Source organism: Phallusia mammillata, chromosome 8 (genome assembly GCF_965637545.1).
Source record: "Phallusia mammillata chromosome 8, kaPhaMamm4.hap1.1, whole genome shotgun sequence".
NCBI classification, from domain to species: domain Eukaryota; kingdom Metazoa; phylum Chordata; class Ascidiacea; order Phlebobranchia; family Ascidiidae; genus Phallusia; species Phallusia mammillata.
The window spans coordinates 15340176-15364677 of record NC_137259.1 but is presented as its reverse complement, the minus strand read 5'-3'; the positions used below and the strand labels follow the sequence as shown (position 1 = coordinate 15364677).

The window sequence follows — 24502 nt, the reverse complement described above, 5'->3', positions numbered from 1 at the left end:
ACAGATTAAAAAAAGTATAAACAACTTAGAACGAATACTATACAATAAATGATCAAAACACACCCTATACCGTTTCAAACTCGATTTTACACTCTTATATTTTTTTAATATCGGGAACTGCAAGCTGATTATTCTTCTAAATTAGTTGTGACTTTACTTTGAATTGAACTTTTTATTATCTACCGACAAATGCAGTCAAGATTGCAACTATACGAATGTCTATTCTGCGTGGCACACACAACACGAAATGTTTTGAAACTTTTGAAAACAACGAAAACAATAACCCACTCAGACACATTGAATAACACAATAACAAGCGTGCAGGAGACCAAGTAGAGAAGGTACACTGGTATGGTCCAGAGGCAATGTAATTTACGTGGTCACAAGCGGTCATTGTGTACTTGGACAAGATCTATCCAAGGGAAATGGGGACTTCGGCTCAAGTATCTTGGTTCGAAAATTGGGTTTTTTCGACCCGGGGAATCAAAGGGTGGTTCTAGGACAGCGTTTTCAAATTTCCCTATATGTCCCCTAAGGAGGTCACGAATGAACGAAATGACTAGTGACAAGGGTTAGTTTGTAAATGGGCCACGAATATCAAAGGTTGAGAACCACTGTTAAAGAAGGGCTAACCACTGTTAAGCCGCGGCACCTTTAAGTTGTACGTAAGGTTCCATAAAGACCTAAAAACTTATAAAAAAATTCCGTAACAAAGAGGTTAAAAACCACTTACTAAAGACCACATTACTGGCAAGATTGGCATGAAGAGCAATGCAACAATGCCTTGTATGGCATAGCAGAACACGTGGCAGTTGTAGCGTTCACTACATTTTGTTGACAAATTTGGTAGAAGGGTCGACTTTCATTTTACACATTCAATGCTTTTAAACAATTGAATGCCGGCAGTCGACCAATAGTTTACTTGCAATACGAATGTTGAACTCCATTTAAACCCCCACGTTGAGTCAGTAACAAAATACAGTATTCCTGAACAACTAACACACTTTATTTACCACTATTCTGTGTCCGAAGGCAATTGACCTTAACCCAACACTATAGGTGGTAAAACATGTATATTCAGCTACAACATCGGAGATGTAACTTCTTGATCATCGATTCCAGGTGTTTTAACGGATGATAGAACAGTTTCTCCAGTTTTCTCATTGTTTAAGGTGCTCATGGCAACGTGAAGCTTCTCGCTTTGGGCCTTTTTTCGTCGGAGGGAAGGCTCCCTGGAAGCTGTTGACGCCTTGTCAGAGCTCCGGTTGTCACGTGTTTCGTGCGGTCTCGTCACTTCTGACGTCAGTTTTCTGTTGACGTCACAAATGCAAACAGTCTTTAAATTTAAGAAGAACAAAAGAGCATCTTGTTTGTAATATTTTTTTCAAAACGAGAGATTGCATTTTCTTAAATAGAGTGACGTGTTATTTTGGTTCAATTTACAAAGCCTTTTTCTTTTCTCATTTTACTCATGTTCTCATGCAAATTTAAAAAATCTCAGTCTTACCCTTTTCCACATGTAACAATTTTGAAAGCGATCCGCTGAATGACGTTGGAGTAGAGCAAAGGATTTAGCGCGCTGTTGATCGGAAGCAAAATTACAGCCGAAATGGCGTAAGCCTGCAAAAAACACCGAAAAGACAAGCATTAGCTATACTGGTAGATCAATTGACGCATTAACCTAGGTATTAGTTCAATATGGCGCGCGCCGGGCAAAAAAACATCACGAACTAGTAATCCGTGGCTTAATACTTCGACAAAAGTTGACAGCTTTGTCGGAAAATTATTGGGCCGAAAAAACTATACGCCGTCGGTCGGTTGTTGCTTCGCTAATTATTGGACAAGTTCAGTTTCGCTAACTGGTACCGACGGCGAACGGCCACGGCCAAGTAAAGGTCAGCAAGCGCTACTTGACGCACCACAACGTCACCACGGTACTGAAATAGACTCGAGTTAGCCAAGTGTGGTTTATGGCGAATGGAGGCTCCGTAGGTTCGTGCTTGCTTGGCGTAACCGGCGATCAGACTGTTTACGTTCGACTCCCATACGACTGGCGATCTATTTTCGGCCAGTTGTGAAGCGGGCTAAGCGGATTACGTCAACGAATCAAAACCGGATATTTGTTGTTGTTTTTTCACCATGAGTACTTTGACTGAAAGCGTGCGGATTTTGTTTTTTCCAAGGACTCGCGTTATGCGACGTTTGACGCAAATGGTATTTTTGGAGTTACGCAGAAATTGTCCCCGCTAGATTGAACTTACGTTTTCGGGGACCGGAGCCCCTGCTAAGTTCATAAACGACATGACGCAAATCGGGATCCAGCACGCAAGGTCTGTGGCAACCAGATAGGAAATGCGTCGAAGCATCGAGTTTTGCCTGAAAAAATCAACATTAAATTATTATTTAAAGTTTCCTTTTTGACGCACAGCGGTTTTCTTTGATTTCTTTAACTAATATATTGCGTTGGTTACATTTTGTACTTCAATAAAAATATTCAAATAAAGAGTTAACGGTTTCAATTGTTTCAAAATAGTTTTAGTTGTCGACCATATATAACATTTTAATAGTTTTTTATTCCATTCTGGATTTACTAAATTAAAAAAAAAAAAAAACTAAAAATCCTAAAAATCAATACAAAAGTTCAACTGCAAATCTTTAACAGAACGTAATTTTTGTTCACTTTGTGAAAATCAGTTTAGAAACATATTTTATTTTAGATATGTTGCAAGTAGTGTTCCAGTCACAATGGCTCACCTGCTGCGCCTCGTTTTTGTCGCGTTCGTCTTGTAAAAGATAAACACGTATGATGCAACAATATAGATGAACGCGGCAAAGTTAAATATGATGATCACCTGTTGAAACAAGATAAAGCATATTCCTTGTATTGTGGCGGCAGCTGCCAATAAACAGCGCTACAGTATTCTTGTTTTTATAATATAATTGGTCTTTACATTTTCCACGAAAAATGTTTGTTAAATTTGTAGTTTTCAAATAAAGATTACAGAGAAAAATAATTATCATAAGGCTTTGCACGCGATTTGATTGATTTGCAATGTTTAAAATAGGTTTTTCCCCAACTAAACACGCAAAACGTGTACACAAAGTAATAACATTGATAGTGGGCACGAAATATCCCGATTCGTTCATGTTTAACTCCATTTGGGGCTTATAAAGCGGCTAATGTGATCGTGCTTGTGCCAATTTGGAGGCTTTTCAACCCTTATAGGGGTTCATCAGTCCATAGTCCACTAGCCAACAAATTTTGGCAATGTTCGAAATGATTAATTCAAGAATTACTCCGTCCCGGTCGTGAACCGAATGACTGCTCAGTTTTTCGTTCCTGTAAATCGGTTTCGAGCAATCACGATTTTGTTTCGTGTCACCGTCGTCATTTGTCCTTTGCAAAACCGACTCCCTGGTTCCCCTTAATCACCGAATTCGTTGCAAACGCGCGCGCGGGTTAAACATGTAGTTGCGTTCAGTTTGCTTTCCTGGAATCTATTTGCGAAGGCTGGCGTGTGGCAAAGAGCCAGGGTTTGACGATTGACGACAGGGCGTGTGTTCTACCCCCCTTCGCGACCGAAAAACCGGATGCTTCGCTTTACTGTTCACCCAGTGACACATGGAAATCATCCCTTTTTTCATTTGCTTAAAAATTGTGTCTTGTTGATGTAACTACAAGGCTTTGTTTGGTTCCATTCACATTGCACCACTTACAATTTGTTTCACTGTAAATCTGGTTTGCTGTCAATCACTCCAAAATTATGAATATTTTCCGAAAGTTTCAATTTCGCTGAATTTAAAATATTTCAAACTTATCCACAGTTAAATACATGAAGTGTATTTTTCGCTTTGTTGAAAAACATTTTGGATGCCTTATTCAAATAGAAAAGTGGTGTTATTTTGATTTTGGGCTTACCATTGATTGCACCCATCCCACGTCATCACTGGTGACGTATAACTTCGGCATGCAAACACTATGCGCACTGTAGTAGCCGAACACGCCTCGTATGGACTCCGCACCAAACGTTGACGTCATGGTTGATTGAATTTCTGACCACGTGATCCCTCCAGTGGTCACCTGACAAAGAAATTGTTGAAATGTTTTTGACGTTTACGTTTATTGAAAAGATGGCATTTTTTGTCGATATTATAACTTTCTCATGTTTTAGGTGATTAAAAAGGGGCGTAGTAAAAATTAAGATAAAAATAAAACGTTTCAATATTAATACGAATCTAAGTAGGAGCTTTTTTACTGTTCGAAATGCATTTCTTTCTTCATGTCAAAGGTTCTGTGACTAATAGAAAAAATAATAGAAAGCCTGCCCTGCTTTGCATATAAAATGCTATGAATCACCGTTGCTGTTGTTTTAATTCGTTGCCGCAGTAACATTTTGTATTGCATGCTGGTAAACAAAATTGGCCACAAAACTACCCGCAACCGCAATGCCATTACAACACCCACGCAACGCAAAAATGCAATTCGCCACATATTGCATGTTTCCCACACCGAAATGCATTTTTGACGCATTTTGTGGTTAGAAATAAAATGTTACCTGTTCTCTTTAACCTTTAACCTCCTCCAAAAGCGTATATTCTAAATGTCAACTTTGCGTAGGCGCTTATGTGTCTTGGAGAAAAGCCTTTGCGTACCAACCGCAACGTAAATCCAGGTTGACTCGAAATAACGTAATCTGCCGTTAACTAAATGCCAGACGGCCGCCTCAAAATGTGCGGGAGCAAACGCCATTTCGAGTTATAACACCTGATTAAACGTATGGAATAAAATGTCAAAACGCCTACGCCGGATATGCATTTCCTTCATTCAGTTAGACGTTCGGTTAAACGGTTTCCGTGGAATTATACACAAACTTGTTTGCCTTTGTAATCACTATCAGCTTATTGTACGGATTTCAATACCATTTACGTCAATAGTGAACGTTACAACTTAACATGTATATGTCAAGTCCTTAAATAACTTCATACGAATCCTATTGAATTAGGTTTAGTGCCTTGATCTGTTTAAATAAATTTCCTAAAAAACTGTGCTTTGTCGTCAGTTTTAAACTTTGGCAATAGGGGCATGGAGCTGATTCCAACAGTCGATGATATGACTTTAGTCAATACAAGTAGATTGTTTGTTTGCAATACCATTATGTCTAAAGAGACGTGTTTATTAAGAGCACAAAACAAACTTTTCATGCACTCAATGCAACACCTACTCATTAGTCTGTGTTTTACTCATTAGTGTGTGTTTTAACCAGCGTTATAATTGCAATTAAACTCTTAATGTTTTTTTAGGTGTTGTCCAATTAGTTCGGTAAAAATACATTTCTGAAATTGTTAAATTTATTGCACTTACTGAGAGAGGTTTGGAATCATTTGCTAGCGCGGTGACATCATGGACGTAAAAAAGGTTGACCCTTCTGATAAACTCCTCTAGGGTTCGACGATCCACCAAGTCACTGACGAAATATGGATTGTGACGTACCCACGCGTGTGAAATGAACCGTGACGACAAGGGATTTGCAATTGGAAGCAGAGCTTAAGTCCCATCAAAATATTCGGTTATTATACGTACTATCAGATTAACTTGCGACTTCTAAAAGAACAAACAAAGTTGTCTAGGCCTGACCAAGGTTTTGGATTCGATTTTTACCTCTGCCCAATAAATTTTTATCATTTTTGCAACCAAACTGTCGGACATAGAGACAGTTTTATTGGGCCACACAGCAATTTAATAAACTAAAAATTTCGAAAACAACTGCCAGTACAAGGAGAAAACACCTGGTTTTTTAAACAGTCATAAGGTGATAGTTAGAAATTAACAGATCAAAATCATATTCAGCTCTTTTACACCAAAAACAAATCTTGACACAGAATTACATCCCAACAGTTTCGGGCGAAAACATTTATCTTTTTAGGTACATTCTCCTTTCAATAGTTTTCATTCGAAACTGGGAGTGATTTACAAAGGATAGTAGCGAGAAATGGTTTATTAGCAAACAGCTGACGGTATTAATGAACTTTGCTTTTCGTAAACTTACCTAACATGAACGCCGTGCACCACGCCAAGAAGGCAAACATCAGGGCTGTGACGTAGCTGACGTGTTGGCACTTGAAGGGTCGTAGCACCCCGTACAGCCGGTATGACGTCAAGATGACAAGCATCAACACTGACGTCACACAAGAGATAATAGTGATGGAGCCCAGTAAAGCGCATGTGTGAGAGCTTCTCCAAGATTTGTCTTCCAGGCAGTAACTTCCGGAGGTGGATGCGGCCATAGAGCCGAGGAGGATGAGATAGACGCCCATGAGAAGATCTGCCGTCGCCAGGTTTATCACTAATACGTGGTTGACCTTCGCGAACGGTCGTTTGTTCTTGAAGCGATCTTTGGAGAGCAGAAGATCGTATAAGGTCTCACCCAGAACTGCCAAGTTTCCTAAAAAATAGAAAAAATCTTTAGAAAAGTACTAAGGTGTTGTTGGAGGGCGAAAAACTTTTTTATTCAATTTCATGTGTTTTTGACTTCCAATGCCACGTTGAATAGAGAAATTGTTGCCATTCATTGATTTTGGGATTGCAATGTGCCTATCAGTCATGACTCCATTTTGCCTGCACAGTTTCCTATTGTTCTAAATTTAAGCTTTAATAAGGGGTAATAATAGTTCAGTGTTTTCTACATATGGTCCAAGTTGTTCCCTAAAGACGATACGATATGACCTGCAGTGCAAGGACATAAACTTTGTTTCTTTACTAAATCAAACTTTTACTCTTTTAAATAACCTTTGACATAAACCACAAAAAGTAAATGCGTCGACAAAAAAGACAGAAGGTGGTAAACGATAAACTTTATTTATGTCTCGTGTTTCTTCTTGGGGGAGTATTGTGGTTTTGAGTTTTGGCTTGAGTGAGCCACACGATCAAGGAAAACCTTTTCGTATCTCTCTGCGGACTTAATTTTCAACTAAAACTCCAAATTATCATTCTGTTACCACTCAACGTTTTCCGGATGCAAAAACACAACACAAACAAAAACCTCCTCACCGATGATTGACAGGCCGCCCATCACCCAGATCAAGTAACGTAAGGCCGCGTCACGAATCATGTGCTCACGTGACGCAAATACGTCATCGCTGAAGCTCGTCGACGGACATTCGTCACTTCCGTCGATGCAGTCTGCCTTGCCATCAGTTTTTGCGCGAATGGGAACAAAAAGTGGATTTCCTGATGATAAAATGGAAACCTACCTTTCTTTTATGTGACTTAAGTGGATGTAAATGGGTGTAAGTGATGTGGTCCTGTCGCTTTTTACGTGTATTTGGGCCGTAATTTTCATCATTAAACTTACAAACAGATCTGTATATAGTGTACCAATCTACCTGTTTCGCAGTAAAAGTGGTCGGGACAATCTGATTCGTCCATTTGGTTTCTGCAGTCGATTTTCCCATCGCAAATCTAGAAGTGAACGTTGTTAAAATAAGTGCAATAGACATTTTAAGTTGGTTCAAAGTAATAGTTTCAAGGTTGTAAACAATCATTTAAACCAAACCTTGATGTAAATAAATGGCCGCTATTGGTACCCAAAAGGCTTTTTTGTTGGCCATACAATGTTAAGCACTTTCAGGCAAGCTGGAACAGTAATGGTCGACAATTTCTTACTTTTAATTTGTGGATTTTGAATTGAACAAGAACTTGTACTTTTTTGCATAAACTATTTCACCTGTGATTTGGAAATGTGAATGGGTCCGCCAAATTCTTTTCCGTGCTCCAACCAAGCGCTGCTGTTGCAGTAAATCCGATGAGGGCAGTCTTTTTCATCCGCTCCGTCCGGACAGTCCATGGACAATCCATCACATACCTCGGAAGCCGGTAGCAGAACTCCTCCGGTGTTGCACGAATATAACTTCCTAGAAATCCAAATTCTGCTGTGACCTTTTGACTCGAAATTTCACGTTTGGCGATTTGGAATAGTTGAAAGTTTAGTGGAAAATGAGTTACGGAGAAAATTTGACCTGGACTCACAGAAAACAAGTAAATAGGACGCGTTTGTAACAAAGCAAACTGTCGTGATTTTTTTTAATAGTGTTTTCAATTATAACAGTTTTGTCTAATCAGAACAACACATTTTCCACGGAAAAACAACCCCTTTTTCGACGGAAAGGCTCCAAATAATTATTTTTTTGTCGGGGGATTGTATTAAAAGTCTTTTTGGGCGTGGGCGATTTAACAAGCTTCTACAATGGTTGAAGTAGACCAGGTTCTCAAAAAGTCCATAAACCTCTGTGGGGGCCGTTAATGTGTTTGAAAGGCTGCATGAATAAAATCCCAGTCAATAAATCCACACTAAATGTTTAACTTAATTTTGTCCTTTTCGATAAAAACTGCTTTTTCATATGTTTCGTACCCACCGATTATCCTATGGGGTTTATCAGTTGTGAAAATAATAAGGGTTTGTCACTTTTGAAAATAATATTGGGGTCTGTGGCCAGTGGGTATAGTTTGCTACAGATTCAAAATGCAGTAGATGCTGTTTGCTGGTTTTTACTTGTCTTTTCTATGTGTAATTGACAAACCTATTTCTACATAACCTGTACTGGATTATATTCTAACTTACATGTTGAAAATTGCTGGTCCATTGACCCGCTGACAAAATGCTGGAAGCGGTTCTGGGCAGGAATCGCATTCATCTTCATAATGTGTGCATTCTGGTCGGCCATCGCACTTTAAAGCTGTGTGGTTTTGATTTTTGTCCTTGTCTTCACCAAAACACATACAACAGTTGTTGATTCTTTACACGATAAGAATTTATGTTCTAAAATTTGTCACCTATAGGCTATATTTGATAGAAAACAACACAGCCTTAAAGAGTTTAAGGTTTTATATGGGAATGAAAGTTGTCCAAAACACATTAATGACATTACAAGTATTTGCAAAGATTCTGGTGTTGTTACCTTTGTATTGCGGTTACTACGTACAAAATTTCTTAATTGGGCTTTTGAAAAAATGCGTGTCTGAAAGTTTATTTTACGTGGCAAGTGATTTTGCTGATTATTGATCTTTCCTATCCTTATATAGTTTTGAATGCGTTGATTTTGATTTGCTGCTTACTTTTCCGTAAGCTTGCTTACCTACTGAGTGACAGGTAAAGTTAGGTTTGCAATGTTCGGACTCTTCTTTGGCACATTGTACGTCCGGAGTGCAAGATTGCTCGTCTATGCCGTCGCTACAATCTCTTTTGCCGTCGCAAATCTGCAACAAGCGTTCATTCATAAAGTGCATAATCATGGGAAATTTCAAAGAGTATTCCCCAGATTTATCAACAAAACAATACTTTGCATTTACGACACAGAGTTGGTTATTTAATTGACCTGGTGTCTTTGTATGCAAGTTTCCTCGCATCTGACCTCGCCGACGTCACAACTCAGACATGGATCTTTATCGCCTCGTAGTGGCCAGTATGTGCCGTAACACAGTAGACCGCAGATTGTCGGGGTTTTTTCGCACAAACACTCGTCGGAAAGCAACAGGCAGTCGAAATTTCCATCACATTGTTTCTCCACTAAAAATGTTCCTCATTATAGAAAAGCTTGGAGGATGCATTTTGAAAATGGCATATATAGGTCGTCAACACATCGCGTATGATTATAGGACCTCTAACCTTTAGTAGTACAGCGCATCTTTGTTTTTTGTAAACGTTTGCAAAAAATATTCCGTTTTCTAAAATTGCGATGTAGGTAGGAAATTATTTACACGTTTGCAAACATTATTTTTAAAGATTTCAATATCTTTTGAAATAGTGCAAATGTGGGCTGTGGGGTAAAAAATTAAAAAATATTGATTTTTAATTCTAATAATTTTGTTACAAACAATTTTAGAAATTTGAAAAATTCAAAACACAATGTGCATCAACTCAAACAGAATTAACTATAATTTGTACGCATATGGATATGTAACTAACCGAAGACATCTGCAATCACATATTTTGACACTTTCACCTGTGACCAAATCATACTTAACGGGTTTTGGCAAAAAATAACTTGAGATACAAAGATGTATTATTCACCAACCTGGAATGATGCGCTTTTCACCTTTGCATCGAAAGTATGAATTCCCAGCCAGTGTCTCGACGTTTGACATGAAACCGCCCGTCTGGAAAATAACCAAAATAATTTACTATTTCTGTCAACATTTCAAAGTGCATGTATTTCATTTGTTTTAGGAAAACAGTTAACTGCAAAAATATAACATACCAAGATGGGTTGGTGAATTTTACGTTAAAGAAAAACACTCTGCTTTAAAACAGTGTTTTCACAGTTGTCTGTAATTAATTCTTGTCGCAGCTTAATACAAAATGTTTTTAACAACCAGTCCAGTTTGGTGAAAAAATGCAACTAACAATATTTATGGCATAATGGTTATTATTGTGAAAAATTATATTTTAAAATTATTTAGATGGGTTCGAAAAACGTTGTTATGCACTGGTGTTGAAATTATATGGCTTTGAATACCATTGTTGATTACAATTATTTGGTACAATCAAGCAAACACAGATTTGCGTTGTGGTAAGTTGTCACTATTGACATATGTACGCCAACCGATAAAGTGAAGCGTTACGTTTGCATAAAAAGCTACGCCACCGGTTTTTCACACACAGCCAATTATACTTTGCGTCAGCTCAGTCTAAACTCAAGGGTCATGCCATCTTCCTATCCTTTCGTCTTTGAGCTAGACCGACTCATCTTGATCTTATCGTGGCGAAAGCGAACCGCAAAGACCGCCGGAGGCTCAATTCAGGATCCGCTTTCGAGTTTACGCCTTTTCCGCTTTGAGTACGATCCTCCATGCGTCGCTTAGTTCACTTATCGGCCGATCTTTGTTGAACTACCTTCCGCAATCATAAGTCTTTACCCGGGTATAAAATTCCGATATGGGCCTTACGCAAAATTTGAATCCAGATCGTATGACGTTGTAGTTATCTTTTAGTACTCTTTTAGTTACGCGTTTTAAGGATTTATTTTTGCGCTATAGCTTTCCTCGCAAAAAAAAAAAAATTCTACTAAAAACATATTAAATTGAGTTTTACTGCGCAAAACACAGCGCTGGCGTCGTTAAGGAAATTTTAGCAAATAATGCCTTGTATGTAAATGAAGCAATCAAAGACCTTCTTTAGTTTTTTTGCAAACTTTGATGAGAAAATTTAATTTCTTTATTTTTCCGGAACAACTGCTTTGATAGCTACATTTGTCAAAAGGGAATGTTTATAGGTTTGTATTCCGTCACATAAAAATTTACTTAACAAAAAACATTTTGTGGAAAATTTGTTGAACAAACGCTTAAAAATGAGTTTGCAATTAAATATATTTTGCAGTGGCATTGCCTGGTGTGTCGTTTTATGTTCAATTATACTGGAGTTATAAGCACACAATTCAAGCCAAATCGACTTTACTGTAATCTTGACGAGGTAATATACTTTTCAATTTTACCACGTCGGTACAATTATGTCAAGTTAGGTCATGTCAATGTGTTGTTCGTAACTTGTGAACGTCAACCCACTGCGTTTTGTTTCACTTCGCTTCATGCTTGCTGCAGTCAGATTCAGTTTCTCTACATACGGCTTTAGCGGGTCGATGTGAAATCAGGGAAAATAGCATTCTAGATTTCCAATGCAGACCAACGGCATTTTTTTCCTACCCACGTATTTGCATTTTAGCTTTTCTAATCTCTGACGCTTTCCTACCACCGCTACAACGTTTTGAATGCCATATGCCAATTAACGGCTGTTTGTTGGCTGTGTGAGTCATCTAACTGAAGATAAGAGGGCCAATGCTGCACCCCCGCGATTTGACCTCTTGCTGACTCACCAAGCTGGTATGGCTTGTGCGCCATTTTGCTTTTGGTTTACCACTTTTCGAGAAGGTTGAGCTCTCTTGTGGTTTCAATCTGCTATGTTGGAATGAATTAAAATCTCGATTTGCAGTGTTTACCGACGTTTTTTGCCGTTTTTGATGCTTGTCACACCAGAACACGTGTTCGGCCACAACCGGTGTTTTTTACCAGTAGTTTTCCGTTGTAAGGAAAGGAACTTGGCCGAACGGTCTGACGCGCCTGACCCATATACAGACATAAAAAACCTGATCGGGATTCGTCCCCGGGATAGTCCTGGGTTCGAACCCCGTGAAAAAAAAGTTTTTGAGAAATCACGTGTTTATGAAATTCGCATTTTTGTCGGATCGAGGATGTTGAACCAAAAAGGTGCATCACAGAAATTCATTGAAATGTTTAAGAAAATACTGGTAACTTTTTGTTCACAAAATTTGGTTGCATCCAAGCCATAGATATAAAAACTCTGATTTTTATTCTAATAAAAAAATACATGATTACAAAATAAGATTTTTGCACATATTGCATGTTAGTAATGTAATAGCAGAAATTTATTAACATTTAAAAAAGTAGTATGGATATCAATTTAAAAATTATAATCTTTAGTAGGTAAACATGGAGAAATTAAAACTTCAATAAAAATTATTATTGTGATTATTAAAAAGAATATTTCAACCCAAATTAATTAATCAACATGTAACAGGTGCTTACCCCTTTTGCGTCGCTCTCTACTGGCATCACGCGGCTTAAGATATCCATATCTCGGTCACAGTCGCTTATATTGTCTTGGGTTATTGAGATAGGCAAAAGACATGTTCTGGTGATTGGATGCCGGGTTTTTGCACAGGTGAAGGCTTCGCTGTCTGTTGTGTGTTCATCGCTTCCGTCACCACAGTCTATATCTCCGTCGCACACCTGAGCAAATTGAAACAATAAAAACTTTGAATTGAACTTGCATTTAGTGAATATCTGTAGTTGATTATTCAAATGACGTTTGGAGCAAGGTTTAAAAACAAAGAAATATGATACAGTTGAATTTGTTGCAAGAAATAAGTTATGATACATTACCTTTTAACATGGGTAATTTCTTGCAGTCCTCTTTTAACACAATTTTAGCATTTTATGGCTATATATCCAGTTTAAAGTTCAAAAAATGCGTTTTAATAGATAGATGCATTTTTTATGCTCATGTTTGTAGTTAAAGGTCAACTTGAATTTTTTATGTTAATACCATCTTGCCTCATTGAGGATACAATGTGCCCAAAGATGAAAAACAAAGAGGTTACAATAGTTAGCTTCTATGATGTCGCTCATAAACATCATGAATCATGTTAGCCGAACAAAACACCTACCCAATCTCTTTTAATACATTCGCCGGAGCCGCAAATAAACGATGATTCACAATAAGGTAAACATTCGTCGCTTCGATTGGTGCACTGCTGCAGTCCATCGCATGTCCAAGGATGCTGCAAACTAAGTGAGCATTCCCGATCGTTGTGAAACACGTTCTTACATGGAAATTGCCCAGACTGCCCAGCATAAGGCACTTCGTCTGTCCCGTCTTCGCAATCTGTATCACATAAATATCGTCGTCTCAGAGTTGTAAAGGGGACTGGAATTGGAGCCCCAAACTCGACCCGAACCCGAATCGTTTTGAGAAGCCCGTTTAGACCCGCACGTTTGATTGACAGGCCCATATATTGAAGCATATAATCAGGAAAGACCAAGACGATAAACGCAATAGACAATGATAGACAATTGGTCTGAACAAGTCGTTTTAGGACTGTTTGACATTAGGTCAGGTCCAACAACTGGCTACTTAGCTAGTTAAAAAAGTACTGACACAGAGTGTAAAGTCGGGCCCGAATCAAGCCCGCTTTTATGAAGGAACCCAACCCTGAATCCGGCCTGACTTACAACTCTGCTTCTTCTACTATTTTGAGTTCAAAAGCATAATGGTTTCAGTATGTGTCTAAAGGTGGGGTGTGCAACCTTTGTTACTGATTGGCCAAACACTATGAGAACGAAACTTGCCAGAACTGCACTGAAATAAAACTCGCCAGAACTGCACTGAAATAGATCAGTGGACCAAACCATATTTGTAATAACAGCACGAACTAAGACAGTAAACAACAAATATGATGAAAATGTCAAATTTGGAAACTTTTATTCAATATTGGTTGTGATTTTGTTTCAATTCTTGTAACTGGTTTACCAACCGACGAGAAATTAAAGTACCATTTTAGCCAACAATTTAAGGGATTTTAACTTTGTTTTCAACAAAAGATCAAAACTTTAACGTCTATGTACCTTGCACGTTGTCGCAAAACGATTCAACTCTTATACACTTTCCAGTATCACACCAAAACGAGGCTTTGTGGCAATCCTGTTGGCATTCGTCCACTCTTCCCTCGCAGTGGTCAACCAGATCACACAACCATGAATCCTGTAGTAAAATGTTGTGTTGGTTTTGTTACCAACAGGAGTATACCACCTTACAACTAAACCCAAAACCGTTATTGGTAGCCCAGCATCACATACACACCACTATTGTTTAGGCGTCAAAGAATTGTCAAAACTTTTCTTCATTTTCAAAATAGGAAAAGTTGTACTGATCTCAGCACAAAAGTGCGTTTTCAGGGAAGTTTACAGACTTTTCTACAACTAGTTTAACGATCAAGTTTGGATTGAAAAAGTCAGTGTTTTTTTCTTATGTTTTTAACTTAGACTCGCTATAACATTACTAATGTTATAAATCTTCTGACCTAAAATTCGTTTGAAAGTAAGTAAATCAATTGCCTTAAATAGATGCACCAAATATCATCACAGTAATTTAAGATACAAAAACAATCCAACAGTTCCAAGTACTTTTTTGCGAAAATAATAATGCAACCTTTTTTCAACTATCTATACACTTTCATTTCATTCCAAATTCTTGTCTCACAACAACTAGAAAACGAATCCATAACTTCATACCTGCTGAAGCAAACATGAACCACCGTAATGATTTCTGGTGTTGTTGCACATGATATGAACTTCACCCGGAAAGTTACCGATGATCTCATCGCTGCCATCAGCGCAATCGATGATACCGTCGCAGAAACAAGCGCTGGAAATGCACTCCCCTGATCCGCAAATAAATCTGAGCACAAAGCGGCCCCAAGTGGTTGTTTTCCTCTGCAGGGCAACTTACCCGCTATAGATAAGCTCATTGTAATACCTACTTGCATGTAGATTGGCAATGACCGCCACATTCGTCTGAATGATCGCCACAATCGTTAATGCCATCGCAGAACTGGAATCTCGGAATCAATCTGCACCAAAAAACGTGTTGATTATCAAATGTTTTCGAATTGAGTTGAGTTGGGTTAATGCGCTATGTGCAATCCATTGTAGCGGTCCAATTGCATTTAAACGTTTACTTGGCGTACAAAACCTTGACATAACTTAAACTACGATTAAGTACACAAAACTTGGTATAGCTGGCAAGTTTTTAAACTTTGCTGCCTGTCATTCAATATGTATATTTGTATACAGAAGGACATGAGGTATATCAGTGCGTCGTTTAACTCTTGTTGTATGTTGCTTTAGTTTTTTTAATTAACAAGTTAACAAAGTTCTTTTTTATTTTGCCACATTATTTTTAGAAAGGAAAAAAAAATCAAAACTCTATCTTGAATGAAAGCGTTGATTCTTTATGCAGATGTTTTAAAACGCAAGCATGTTTACTTATTGTTGTTGGGACAGACTGAACAAATTGCTTCGTCACTTCCATCCGAGCAGTCTCTGATTCCATCGCAAATAGAAATGCGATAAATCTGAACACGAAAGCAGAGTTGTGAACTTTTTACACGTCTATTGCTGGTCAAACAAACATTTTGATAAATAGACCATCAACAGCTACGAGTATATATTGTAGCATAAAGTTGTTTACTTGGGCAAGTCAAAGTATCGAAGAACCAACACCACAACAAGGGCGAAGAAAGACACGTTGCAAATAGAAAAAAATGATGATAAAGCAGTTGCGAAAAATATCAAGTTGTAGTAGATTTAAATGTTATTTACAGAAGTGTACTTTTCTTACCACCTCTCCGCTGTCACACACGAAAGTCTGGTTGCAAAAAAGTTCGTCACTTGCGTCTGGACAATCTATTTCTCCATCACAAATCTGTTAGAAAAGACCTCATGTAGAAATTTTTTGTGTTGCTGTTTCATTTTTTGATGCCCCAAGTTTCATTCTTATAGTGACGCAAACTGGCAAATGGTATCGAATATGTGTCTTGATTCTAAATTTTGAAATGCTTGGCCTCGTACCTTTACGGTATTTTGGGAATATTGCCTTATTGTTTTTTCTCAGTCAAAGAAAAGTTTATCTTAAACTTGTAGTAAATAAACCTAAACATTCCCAAGGTCAGTGGTTATTAATCTTTTTAGTATAGTTTCCCACTAAAGGCAATCACCATGTTCGAATTTCGAGCAGATTTATGACTAACGTTTTCAACCAAAACTTAAAAGAACAATTATTGTATTCGTATACAATTTCCTTTCGAAAGTACACAATTTCACACCGATTAAAAACCACTGATTTGGGAACTGGAATTCTTTTGTGCATCACTTTAGAAAAATTGTCACAATACCTTGTCGTACGGGAAAATGGAGGACTTGTCAGCGCAAAATCTGCAGAAAATGTCTGCAACCTGGCAAATCTCACCGTTTGCGCATATGTCGTAAATCTGAATACAATTCAAGCAATTGTAAATTACTAGAGTGTAAATATTTTTTACCCTTTTGTACTGCTAGTGGTATTTGTAACTAAAAATTTGAAGGTCTAAAAATCTGTAGACTGTATTTTTGTTGCAGATTTGTGTAATAAAAACTAATTGCAGCAAAAATGCTTTGGAAGCAAACAGTATGTATGTAACAATGTTCTTGCTCTTTATGGACCAACAGTTGTTTTATCCGCATTTTACGACCAAGTACACTCTTTAAGTTAAACTTTTCTGTACCAACTGCCCAATTTACGTAATCAACATTATCCCATATCTCTAAGCCAATATGTTCACACCAGTAAAATGAAATTTTAAACAAAAGTGCAATTACCTAACCTCAGAAGTGTTTGTAACTTACCCCATCGCAAAAACAATCGTTACAACTGGACATGCATTCATCCCTTCCATCTGGGCAGGTCATTATTCCGTCACACAACTGACCCTCATACACAGTAATGTTCGTGTCGGACCCACAGGAAAACGCCGTGCAATTCAGCTCATCACTGCCATCTAGTAATTAATTTGTAGTACTTGGTTATTACCGCTAGGTGTCTCAACATGTCGGTGGTTATACTGTTACATTTTGAGAAGTATAAGTGAAAACGCCGACTAAACTTTTCTTTTTTCATGACACAGTGAATTCAGTAAAGAGCTCACAAAATATTTTGACTTTTAATAATGAGACACTCCCGACGCATGAAGCAAAATGGACAGCTCTTAAATTAACCGATCGCTGCCTGATAAGTGCTATTCTTTTCAAATGCTCGTCTGCCTACGTTTTTGTGTTTTTTTTCTCTGCCGATAGTAACAAAAAGTTTCAGCTGCATGACTTATATAAAAACATTTCGAGACAATTGGTTTTTTACTCGAAGCGTAATGGGTTTGAATTACATGAAACAAAAAGTACTAGCTTGCCAACAAAAACATCTCTGTTGATCAAAACTGTCGTATTGAATGCTAATGTTGACCCAATTAAAACAATTTTTCAAACCGAACCCGTAGGGTGACAGTAAAACACTGAATGTTGCGGGACATTGCGGGACGTCGCGGGAGATGGCGGGACGTCGTGAAAACCGCTGAATATCGGGTTAAATTGCTGACGGTTAGAGCTACTAAGGTTGCGATAAGGTTTTATTATAGAAAATCATGAAAAAAATTCCGCTGAATACATTCCGCGCCTGAGACGTCCCGCCATCTCCCGCGACGTCCCGCCATAACCCGCGACGTCCCGCAATATCCCGCAATAGCATTTTTGCCTAATGTCAGGAAATAGCTGAATAAGTTTTAGACAGGGACATTTTTTGAATCATATACTATTATAAAACCTCAACCCAACCCCAATAGCACTAACCGTCAGCAATTTACCCGATATTTAGCGGTTTCTGCGACGTTCCGCAATATTCAGTGTTTTAGTGTCACCCAACCCGGAACAGCATGCAAACTTATCATATCCCTGCAATGACTTTTGAATGAGAATGAGTTTCTAGTCGGGTCGGATTTGTAGAGTTGTAACTCGGGTCGAATTCGGACTTGAGTTTCAATAAACCGGGTTTGATTTGGGCCTGAATTTACGCTCAGCATCATTTGTGTCCAGGGATGTTTAACCAACATGTACGCACTTGTGAACAATTGGTTTTAGTGTAGTGGTGCAAAAATACTACCTGGGCAATTGGGGTATCCGTTACAAACATAAGTTTCAGGTAAACCGGGGCATTGGTTTGCACAAACTTCGTCCCTGTCTTCGATGCAGTGGCTCTGACCATCACACACCCAGTTGTTGTTCCACAGCAAGCAAAACCTAAAGTAAAAGTCTCTTGGTAGTAAATGCAATTGCTGATAAAAAGGCGAAAAAATCTCAACATAGTCGATTTAGCCGTTTTTATTAAACCTAATGTTGGAAAAAATGGTTGCGTGATAATTTGTGTGCACAAATTTTAAAATGGTTTGATTTTCATCCTCTTTTCAGCTAAGTGTCTTTTAACCCTTTTCAGTGTATTGATCTGCATAAAATTATTAGAAGCCTTTTTTAATTGGATATTTATGTCGTGGGTACAGTAGAAGTGTCAAGAGCAAAAATCTTAATTTTAGCTGTTTTAATCCAAGAAAAATAAAATAAAAGTAGGAACCCCCCTGATGGGATCTAATGGTTTAAGTTGTCAAAGTTTTTATTTATTGTATTTTAATATGAAGATTTTTTTCCTGTTATGTAACCATAGCACTTCGGTTACCCTTTATTAACCTCACTTAAAAGTGAAACTTTCCAAAACACATTATACCTGGGTGGGCCAGTTTGCCAGAGAGGCATACAAGGCACAGTCACAACGTTCTCCAAGCTGATAAACTCAACTTCATCGGAACCATCAGGGCAATCATTGAATCCATCACAGAACTTCTCACGTGGAAGACAAGTTGTATCCCAACATTGAAAGTAATCCGAACCACAGATTGTAACATTAGAAGTAGTGAATAAAGGCATTGAGGAAGGTGTCGGCGACGGTTGTGTATCTTTAAATGTAAGCTTTTATGAAACAATCTAGTAAAAGAAAAATTTCATATTCTTTGTGCATAGTTATTGAACACCGAGTCCACGTATTCAATAGAGTTCGTACAAGGTTTCGAGTCCACCCCATTTTTTACCTCATTATCATTACTAAAAATTTAGTCGATTCCGCGAAATTTATGCCAAGTGAGAAAAATCTGTGTCTAGAAATATTGAGAAAAGTGAGTTAGAACAAAAACACATAGTTTAAATTTTGTTGTTGCTTTGACTTGACATGTGACAGCACAGCAAGGTTGTCGCTTGTAAATTTTTCATGCCTAATAATAACTGACAAGCAACAAGCGACGTCACTTTAACGGTTATTGAACGCTTAAACTTGAGAAACACATTTTGGCCGGAGCACAAACACACATTTTGCTCATTACAATAAAAGGACTAGAAAGTCGACATATTGTTTTTTGACTTCTCGGTAACAACCCATGTCGTATTATCAGTGTCTTACGTTAGCAACAACACAACAAGCAACCATTAAAATAATATATGTTGGCATAAATATTGTTTTTTTTACTAGTTCTGTATTCTATGATGCCTGTCTGTAATTTTAATTTCTTCTTTTTTGTTTACTGTAAGCATGAATTATGCAAGGGGAATTTGTATGAATTCTTTTAAGCAGTGGGATTTTCTTAATTCCTTCTGCTGCCAGCTGAAATTAAAATTTTTGTTATTTAATAGTTTTCACGGTAGATATACGAAATAAAATATAAGCAAGAAGCAAGTCATTTAAATTTATCTTATTCGTGTTTCAATAGCTGTTTTTAGGGACCTTGTTGGTCTATATAGAAAAGCTATACACTTACTACGTAGCACGCAGATTACATGTTTTATCTACAAAATGTTGTGAGCTAAAATGTGTTTTGTCACAATGCGTGACGTATACGTGGCAATGACGTCACCATCATCCCGATTATGTCGTCATTATTTGACTCGCTCTTCCTAATTAAGCCATATTGATTCCAAATAAATTAAACTAAGAAGCCTATATGAGTATGGATCTTTAGGATGTTATTTGGTAATAGATTTATCGATGGAGGGTAAATATTTCCCTTGAGAATATTTAAACAGAAAAAAAAATATTTGAACAATCAGTTTCAAAGGTGATCGACCGCGTGTAAGGTAATAATAACGGGGTGTAAACGAAATATTTAAAAATGTATTTCATTTTGTTTTTGCCCAACCGTTTGTTACTTTGGCAATAAGTTTACCATATGGAAGTTGTGAAACACAGTTTTTTTGCCCCAACAGTCTGGCAGGACTCTTTATTTAAAACTAGTTTGTTATAGAGGTTTTAGATGTTATGCCTATATTGTTAACAATGCGTAAATTTACGTTATTGTTTTAACAAACAACAAACAGTTTAGAAACACTAGACACGGACTTGAATATCAATTTAATCAGCAACATAACTGCTAGACATTTCAGCAATCACTTTTGTCGCCATCTGTGCAGGATCCTATGTTTTATGTTTCTGATTAACCAAACAGTTTACTGAATAAAAAATGATGTGTTTTTTTCTTGAGCTTACCACAACAACGCACGTCGTCGCGTTTCAAAAAGCAAAGTCTTTGTTCAGATTGAAGTTGGCGTGGTTATGATTTGCCTAATTACGCAATTTGTTTGCTCAAAAATTTACCCATGGTCGCATACAGTATTCCTAAGTGGGCAAAATGTAAACCCTCGTTGTGCACTGAACGCCCTTACGATACGCCTCATGCTCACCATAAAAGGCTTTTCCTGTTGCGGCAATTCAATACCCTTGTGAGATTTCAATCAGTCCCAGTCTTAAGCATATCAATTAAAAAGAGGGGTGACTCAAGAATGTATAAAAAACGTGAATAAAGTGCCAGGGAGGTCTATGACGTCACAATTGGTTTTTGAAGTGTCACGCGTCTTAACAATTCCCCTACGAAAGTATGTTGGAATTAAATAGCCAACAAATGGCGAATTGTTTAGTTAAATGCCTGTTTTATTTTATCAATCTCGAAATTGACCTTTTTCTGTTAAAGATTTATGACCTTTGATGCCGCAAATTGCAGGCCACTTATTTAAACACCGATATATCTCGATATCTTGCTATATCTTGCCACCTATAGTCATTTACTGTTTCCAAACGCCACCTTTGAAACACCTGACATAGAATTAAACAAGCCGTTATTATAGTAGCAAAAAGCATAATTTTTGCTTGCATGTCATTGGCTCTCAACTTGTTTTGGGTCATGGACCACCGGTCCGATTAAATGAATATCGTTTGTTGGTTGGGTTTAAACAAGTTCAAAAACAGAATTAGTTTGCAAAGTGAGTAGTATTATAGGTGTTTTGTTGTTTAGTGCAAGGCATTATATCGTTTCCCCCAAACCATAGGGTTACAAAACAATTGATTTTTATCCACATAAACGATTTCGCGTCACACTAACAATGTTAACAGATTCAAATAAAAAAGCAACGTTTACAATCGAACGCCCTGGCAGACAAAACTGTTACATGCATTTGAATTCTTCCACTTGTTAACCGGTTTAGGAAAAGAAGAACCCAAATTTATCGTTAATTGTGCTGAACGCTCGCCTGCAGTATTCCCAGTAAACGGGAGGAACTTGTTCTTGTTTCCCGTAACAACACCTTCCTCTTCTGCCTGCCTCGGTCACGTAAACCCACCACGTGATATAGATGGCGGGAATGAACTGGTTACCACTGCATGCTTATTCCCATAGGCTTAAATATTGAATAATTGTGTACAAAAAAACGCGTTTGGCCACTACTTAGTGAAACATTGATGTTTTTGAACATTTCATAGTAATATCAAGTGTTAGGTTTTCCACCACAATCTAATTTCTCTTTCGGTCTTTGTATGTTGGATTCTGTCACTTTATTTCTATGCTCGAAAAACATAAGCTTCACTCATCACTCTATCAGCACATAAATCCGTTAAGCTTTTGACGACGGGCAAAATTAACCTTCTCAGATATAAAATACATTTCGTTGTTCGTTTCTTTGGACGTTAACAGGAGACTGTTGTCCAGTCGATGTGAAAATATAACCAACAAAAGATCGGTAAAAACTATTTTTGCACGATTTAGCGATGACCATATTGAGCCCATAATCAAGCATGTCAAAGATGGGTTTTATGAGCATTATGTTAAGACTCTTAAAATCACATATTTCATTAGCACTGGAGCGTGTTTAACTCATCAAGGGCCTAACGCAGCGCAAAAGTAACTGCGATTAATAATAAGATAACATCGTTCCAATACGTACGACGGAATCAATGAATCGATATTGTCCATTTGTCTTCTGTTAATCCAAGCTATCTTATTGTGTGTAGAAACGCCAGCCTCCTTGTAGGAGATCGAAAGAATTATATTTGTTTGTCAACAGCTTATAATAGCTCATTGGTATTTGCTTATTCAACAAACTGATAAAAATGTTCGGCAATTGATTTACGTGCTTGTCGATTATCAAACAACAGCACACATTGCGGTATTGCGGTGGGACACTAAACTGGAAAAAGTCTTTGTTTTTTATCAACAGGAAAAGGGAAGGGCTACCATTGGAAACCACACCAGTTGGACCTGGTAAAGTGCCCTTCTGGTTTCTGGTTTAGGCTTTAAAAAGTCGGACTGGTTGACCTTTTGTGGTCAGTATATCATTTCATAAATTTGCTTTTGCCTTTCAACGAGATTTAATCACTAGATCCATCGACGTTTTCCACTCAAATACGCAGCGTTGGCTTGTCATCAATATATTACACGTAATGACAAGTAGTGACAACAGCTTAGCCAAAATGTTGAAGTAATTGCGTGAATGTGTTTGATTTCAAGGCCTGTTTTTTTTGGTTACAACACCACGTTTTTCTAGTTCAATGGCTCGTTTATTTCCAGCGAAACAAACAACACAGTTGCCTTTTCGAAATGTTGTATCACAAAATCAAAACCTTGATAAAAGTTTCCATGGTTACAATTTAAATCGAACGCACACTACACACGTCAAGTTAGAATCTGACTTGTGGCCTTAAAACTACGTTTTATAATCTGCCTCATTAGTTTTATCGAAAAAAATCCTAAAAGTATTATATTGCGCTAAAAATGTGAAAATAGAAAAATGTAATCTTTTACTTACCAGGGTTCGACGATGTACTAATGCTTGTGTTCTTTCCGATAACAGTAATAATCGGTAATAACATCCATCCAATCATCCAGGTAGAACGCATGCTTGAAATCATAGGAATTAACAGTCAGGTTTAGTTAATATTATCCAGTAACACTTTAAACAGCTGAAACAAAACCTAGAATTAAAACGTTTTCTTACTTGGCTAAATCAATTATTTTCACGAAGTTTTTGTCGGAGAGACTGTAGTAAATCTGATTTGAATGTGATATTTTTATCATCTTTTGCAACGATAGCTCTATGCTAATAAAGAAGTTTTGATATATAAACCAATGACAGTATACGCACTGATTGAAAATGCAAGTCCGTAATAACGGCGTTACAGATAAAAAAATAGTATCAGTAATCGCATTGCGTTACCCCAGCAGAAGTAATGCACTATGTTTTCGACACCTGTCATTCAGCCATCGAAATGTAAAACAAAATTAATCTGCAACCTGCTGACGAGTTTGTCAGTTGCTCAATCTTGTTCGTAAACGCCGGTTGACTGATTACCCAGTGGGAAAAGACGTTAGCTTTGACATACACATTAATTGAGTTAAAACGTTGAATGCTACACATGAAGATTGCATGCGACTGCCAGATGATTGCATTGGGACCACCAGAAGGTTAGTTGTCCACAGGGAGGTGCCACGTATCATTGGAAATACGTTTATTTCCATCGATTAACCCGTTATATACCACGTAAAGCTCTACGAACAGTCACATATATGCCTGTTATAAATTTGTACTGCTACAATTTCTTTCACCGAGGCAAATTAATTCGACTTAACTCATTAAAATAGAATGTTGCATATTCTTCTGAAACTGCTCTAAAGGGGCATTTCGACGTGAAACGATATAAGATTTCAAAAATAAAGGCCCAGTAGTGGTACACATTTGTTACGCTGAACTGGCCATAGTTGTAAGCGAGGTCGCACTTTTTAGGTCGGGTTTGGGCCTAAGTTTCACTAAAACGGTCTTGATTCAAATCTGACTTCACACTATAGGCCCCATTTGTGTCGCAACCTGACTTTCAGCCTGAAAGTTTCAGGCCTACTTCGGGCTTTGTTTTAAATCGGTTTAGGGCTTGTATTTTCGGATTCCATTTCAAACCCACCTACTGTAAATGCAGCCACTTCAAGGTTATAA

The 24502-nt window shown here is 37.7% G+C and overlaps 1 protein-coding gene across 1 annotated transcript; it reads right to left on the bottom strand.

Moving 5' to 3' along the window:
• Positions 1–201: 201 nt before the first annotated feature.
• Positions 202–23472, bottom strand: LOC145205233 (uncharacterized). Its single transcript, XM_080077902.1, has 26 exons — positions 23324–23472; positions 18930–19158; positions 18315–18451; positions 17012–17163; positions 16522–16617; positions 15969–16052; positions 15614–15702; positions 15109–15198; positions 14861–15026; positions 14195–14330; positions 13237–13454; positions 12596–12799; positions 10072–10153; positions 9373–9563; positions 9133–9253; positions 8619–8760; positions 7725–7911; positions 7384–7459; positions 7049–7228; positions 6048–6443; positions 5363–5544; positions 3920–4081; positions 2755–2852; positions 2262–2376; positions 1508–1620; positions 202–1310 (listed from the first exon to the last, which is right to left on the bottom strand). The coding sequence occupies exons 1-26, from the start codon at positions 23424–23426 to the stop codon at positions 1082–1084; spliced, it is 3978 nt and encodes a 1325-aa protein (XP_079934028.1). The 5' UTR covers positions 23427–23472; the 3' UTR covers positions 202–1081.
• Between the last annotated feature and the right edge of the window lie 1030 nt (positions 23473–24502).